The 6200-nt window shown below is 26.7% G+C and overlaps 1 protein-coding gene across 2 annotated transcripts; it reads right to left on the bottom strand.

Moving 5' to 3' along the window:
- Positions 1-366: 366 nt before the first annotated feature.
- LOC107926449 (fatty-acid-binding protein 1) lies at positions 367-2511 on the bottom strand. 2 transcript variants are annotated; one of them, XM_016857300.2, is made up of 4 exons: positions 2207-2511; positions 1585-1828; positions 1416-1507; positions 367-780 (listed from the first exon to the last, which is right to left on the bottom strand). In XM_016857300.2, the coding sequence occupies exons 1-4, from the start codon at positions 2412-2414 to the stop codon at positions 647-649; spliced, it is 678 nt and encodes a 225-aa protein (XP_016712789.1). In that variant the 5' UTR covers positions 2415-2511; the 3' UTR covers positions 367-646. The 2 variants fall into 2 exon arrangements, with proteins under 2 accessions (XP_016712789.1, XP_016712788.1); XM_016857299.2 differs by having other exon boundaries at positions 1368-1507.
- Positions 2512-6200: the final 3689 nt, after the last annotated feature.

The raw sequence follows: 6200 nt of genomic DNA on the forward strand, positions 1-6200 counted from the left end.
TAATCTTTTTATGTATTTTTTAGAATTTTTATTTTTTAAAAATATAAATTTTGGAAATTTTATAAATATTTTGAATATTGAAAATTATTTTGATTTTTTTTATAATTTTTATTGAGAGAGACCAATTTGCTTATTTTCAAAGTTGACAAAGACCAAAAAAGTATTTACACCAACCTATTATTCGAATTATTTGAATTATTCGAGTTATTCGAATTTTGAAATTCAACTCGAAACTCGAATCGAGTTATTCGAGTTGATTCAAATAATTCGAATAACTCGATTCGATTAACTCGAAATTAGAAAAAAAATTATTTTTTTCAAATCAAATCAAGTTTTGTTCTATTTAATGGGATGGAGTGAAAAATATGATGTAAAGATTGTTCAGAATTCAAACCGAATAGGTCACTTTCGGATAACGGTGACATAGTACATGTGCCAACTTACAAATTCCTAGCATTCAATGCAATGCCTAGGACTTGATTGTGACAATCAATTAAATGTTAGAAATGTATACATTCACATCCGTGTAACACATATCTCATATTAATACGGAATCAATACTAATATCACATTCACATTCATAGCCATTGTTGCATAATCATAGATCTTATTAACCAACAGTGCCTTATTCCATAAACCTAGAAATTTAGAAGAGGGAAATCAAGGAGATCCCAAACTTATCTTTGGCATCTTTGTCAAGTGGATCATCTCCTATATACATGTTGATATAAGCCCTGCATAGAAGTTCACTCTCAACCTTGCTTATCACTTCGCCCATCACTGCAAACCATTAACCATTGGAAAAACATGTCACATTTCTGCAATTACTATTTCATCTAGAGATGGTAAAACACATTTCGTTAGACAAATTCTAATCTAATTTATTTTTATTGGACGGATTTTTTCTTAAAAAGTGCATACGAGACAGGATAAGGTAGATTTTTTTGGGAGATAGTGGGTATGGATTATGGGACGGTTATAGTAATTAGTTGTCTCATTTCACTCCACCTCACCCCGCTTTATGAATTTATCATTTTACCCTTATATATATAACTATTGTTAAAGTAAAATTGTAATAAAGTGTCAAGAAAAACTCATATGTTTTATGTGTAATTTTTTGTAAGAATTATGTTTAAATACATACTTTGCTTTAAAAAAGATTGAAAATATTAAAAATAATTAGCAAAAATTAAATTAAAGTGAGGTAGGATGGGACGGGGTGGAGTTGAGTTAGGTTGGGGATGAATGTATCAAACATTTTTGGAGATGATAGTAGTTTTTAAGATTATACGTCCATAGTAGAGCAGGGAAAGTGGTGGAGTAAATCGTGATAACTGCGGAGCAGTAGTGAATTTAACAAAATTTACCTTCGTTCCACTCTATTATCATCCCTAATTTCAATTTCAAATACTCGCCTTTTGTTTCAAGAACAAAGCCTGGAAGCCGAGAAATCTCAATAAGAGAACCCGGTGTAAGCTTGATATCATCTGATGCTTGTCCCATAACCCTATCATCAATAGAAAAAGTTAATTCAAAACTCGGATACTTAAAGAAAAATAAAAAATCGGAGCAACGAGTTATTACTTGTTGGCTAGCTCATCATTCTTCTTCCCACCATTTAGTTTCTTGGTGGATGCTCCTAGACCTTCCCCAAAGTTCTTTCTCACCATGCTAATGGTGAGGCTTGAATACACAATCACCAACCTTACCATAATTTCCACATCACTGTCGATCACCATTTGATAGAGCTCTTTTGTGGGTTTTTCTGGGGCTTTCTTAATCTTTGACTTCAACAGATCTTTTAGCTTCTCATTATCAGCGTACATTCCTTTAAAAAAAATTAAACAATGACATGATTCACTATTATGCAATACAATCATTTGAGATAAAAGTATCATAGAAGTTCTTAATATAAGAGTCAGAATGCATTTTATTCTTTCTATTCAAAAAATTGACAAATTAGTCCATGAATATTAGATCAAAGAGTAAATTGATCATTCTATTAAAAATTTATTCATTTCCATAATTAAAAATTGATCACTGTACATAAAAATGAAGAACTGTAATTATATAGTTACTCTATTTGTCATGTTAATTTTTAATAATAGAAATAGATAAACTTTTTAATCAAAAATATTAATTTTTTTTAATCTAACCGATAACAAATTTTTAAGTAAAAGTAAGTTCCATGATTCATTTGATTTACCATAGCTATAAACCTTGATGTCCAATCCAAACATGGATTTCTTCCTAAGACCAACACAATTGAGCTGTTTCCCATCATCCAATTTAACAGGAAAAGAAACCCCAGTTTTTGGTTCAACTGCAACTTCCTCAGTTCCATTTGTTTCCTTTTCATCATTGGTTACTTCTTGAGTAGCTTTGGCAATGGTATTCTCAGAACTGGTCGCCATTGTTGAAAACTTAAAATAACTTTACAACGCAAATGGAAATTAAAAACAATAAAGATGGTTTTATGTTGGTGTGGTTGCTTTGAAAATTTGAAGAGAACCCAAAGGTTTATATAGATGGAAGATGTAAATAGGAAGATGAGCAACACATTTAATTGGCAATTTGTCAGCATTTTCATCTTACTGGCCTACCTTGGTATCAGCATCAGATAAAAAAATCGAAATTTGTAAAGAATTAGTCACACATATCAAGGGGGGACACATCTCTTATGAAATCCTGACTTGTCAATATTAGATTGGTTCTGGGTTTTGGCCATTTATGTACTTCGAAGTGCTCAATCCACCTTCACCTATCAACTTAAACAAAATGGCACATTTTCAACTTATTAAAACATCAAAATCCACCTATAACTCTTTGATTTTTACCATGTGATACCATCATTCATTCAAGTTTATTAAAATTGTAAGTATTTTCTCCTAAAATTTATCAATTTAAAATTTTAATTAAATTATTCTCATATGATGTAAAATACAATTGATAGAAAATTTTTGACAGAAAACTATCAACGATAGTAATGCTTAAACTAGAATTTTTTTAAATTGAAAAAATAGTTGGATTGAACTTTTAAAATTTAAAATACAAGGACCAAATCTTAAATTCTATACAAATACAAGGATTAACAACACCTATATATTATAGTAAATATATATACATATTTTTTTATATAAAAAATTATCATTTTTAGGTGATGAAGCGATATAATATCAAAGTATCACGTGATCACATAAATCAAAACTGAAAAAGGTTGTCAAATTTTGATAAAGAAATCAAGGACTGAATTGAAAAAAATTACCAAATTTAAAGACTTTTGAAAAGTGGTCTCTAATATTGAATGGGCCTTTACCTTTGAACTTTGGGTTTCAAAAACTGGCCCCAACTACATTCTTTTCTCTAAGGTAATCCCATGTGTTCAATGAGAAGCTCTACACTTGCATTATTAATCTCTCTTTTTATTTTGGAGCAAATTTTAAGGGTTCATTATGATACATAATATAGACTTAAGTTTTCATTAATCTATTCTAGCTAAGAGAAATAAGTACTAAGATAATAATTAGATATAAATTTGATTTAGCCCTACTTAATTCTATCTATATTAATTATTATTGTTATTTGACATAATGTGAAATTTATTTTTTAATATTTACATATTTTATTAATTTGATTTTTTTTAGTTAATTTGATGTTTAATCTTTAAAAAAATCAAATTTGATTATATGCTTTTTAAACATAGTCGAGTTGTTATTTTTTTACTGAAATACTGATTAAAATGTTAAAATTTTAAAAATAGCAGTCTGCATAACAATTCATATGTACTTCATGCTAAATTTTTTTATTTTTTGAATATTTTTAAAATATTTTTTAATGTGACATATAAAATAAATAGTGTTATGCCAATATAAAATACATGTAGACTACCACTGTTACACGGTTGCGGGTTACCATGCGAACATTGTTAAAAGAATTAATGTTTAAGTCAATATTTTCATTAAAAATAATAATTTAAATTTTTTTAAAATTAATTTTTAATAAAATTTAATTATTTTTAATAAAATACTATTATCTTGAGTAATATTATATTTTCAATGGGTGATGAATTTTAATTATTATTTTGTTAATTGGCCATAATAAATGTTCTACATAAATTTTTTTTTAATTTATTTTGAAATGTACGAGAAGAAAGGCTTAAGAAGTCAACGGCTGACGCATCCTTACTTTTTCTTTTTTCTATTTTATTTTTGTATTTTTGCTTTGCACAATCCAAAAATAATTTCAACAAATTTTTGCGTAATTTTTAGTGGCTTCCATTAATTCCTCTTTTTCTTCCTCACCGACAAGGTTGACCTCGTCAAATAACTATTTCTTTTTGGATTTTATTTAAAAATAAAATCTTTCTCAATTTATACATCTTCTATCAATTTGACCCGTAATTTTTTTTAACTAAATTTGGTCGTCAATCTTTTAAACAAATTTGACATTTCAAAAAAAAGGCCAAATTGTTATTTTTTAACAGAAATACAGACTAAAATGTTAAACTTTTAAACATGTCATCCTGCATGACAATCCACGTGCACTTTGTGCTATCTTTTTGAAAATTTAATAAACTTCTTTTTTGGATAATTTTATAATTTTAAATTATTTGTTAATATAACATATAAAACAAAGTAGTGTCATGTTAACATGAAGTACATATGGAATGCAACACGAGTTGCTATGCCAACATCATTAAAAAATTAATATTTTAGCTAGTATTTTCGTTGAAAAAACAGTTCAAGTTTTTTTAAAAGATCAATGGTCAAATTTAGTTAAAAAAATAAAATAAAGACCAAATTGACAAAATATATAACTATTAAGGGCTAAATTTATTATTAGACCATGTTCATCGTAGGTTCAACATCGTTATATACGTACGAAAATCACATATTTAAAACACATATATATGCTTAAAAATAATATATAACAAATAATGAAAGATAAGGTTTGAAAGTAATAATAATAAAATATATCCAATACATACGAAATTTAGATAAAAATTTTAAATGGTAACGTAAATTATTTTTAAATAGATAAATATATATGCTAAATAATTAAAATAGATAGTTTAAGATAAAAATGAAATGAAATAAACATTAGAATGCATATAATTTAATTTCTGTATAAAAAATACTATAATATTTCAAATAGTTAAAAAGATTTAAATTTGGCATGAATAGACGATTGAGTTTTAGTTCGATTGGTATGAGCATTGTTACCAATATAAGAGGACATAAGTTCGTAGTGGCAGGGCCTGAAAATTTTTTAAGAGGGGTTGGAATTAAATTGTATATTTTTACGATAGTAAAAATATAATTTTATCATTTTAATAAGTCTATATATTTATAATTTTTAAAGGGTTAAATCAAATTTTTATTATTTTTTGAGGGGTAAAATGTAAATTTACCATTACTAGTTTAAAATTTTATAAATTATAAAAGGGCCTAAATTAAAATTTTACCATTTTAAGGTGACCATGATCCTCCACTATGCTCCGCCGCTATAAGTTTGATGCGTTGAAGTGCGTTATCTTCCTACTTATAAGTTGAGAAGGGGTTATGAGTAGTTTTAAGTATTATGTTAAAAAAGAACAGATATAATCCGAACCTATAATGAGATTATTCAAAAAAATTTAGCATGTAATGAAATAAAAATGAAAAACCTTGACTTCTTATTTCTTTCTTTTTATATTTTGAAATTATAATAATAGTAAAAAAAAAAGCTTTGTTGATTGACACGTCATGAATCTAAGGGTAAATCAGGAAATTCTTGGAAAAAGTATCAATTAAGTAATTACGTGGCAGCTGATTGTAGCGTGACAGACTCAAAAACTTTGGATGTCGCTAGAGAACACAAAAGAAGTCAGAGAACATATAAAAAAGTCAACGGTATTTTTGTGATTAATTAATAATCACCAGAAATTAGTTGAAATCTTTAATGTTGACCGATTAAGTTTGATATAGATGGGATCATTAATTTCCACATCAATAAAAACTTGAATTTAATAATTTAAATTTACTAATTTCACCTCACTTAATTTAAAACGATCCGAAATTAGAATATTTCAAACCTAAAATAATTTGTGTAAAAATAATATAAAGTGACTTTAAATGATATGACTTAAAAAATTTGATTGATAAGCCTAAATTATTTGATTTTGAAATTGACTTGAATTCAAAATGATACAAATAAAAAAC

This window comes from Gossypium hirsutum, chromosome D07, assembly GCF_007990345.1.
Source record: "Gossypium hirsutum isolate 1008001.06 chromosome D07, Gossypium_hirsutum_v2.1, whole genome shotgun sequence".
NCBI lineage: Eukaryota > Viridiplantae > Streptophyta > Magnoliopsida > Malvales > Malvaceae > Gossypium > Gossypium hirsutum.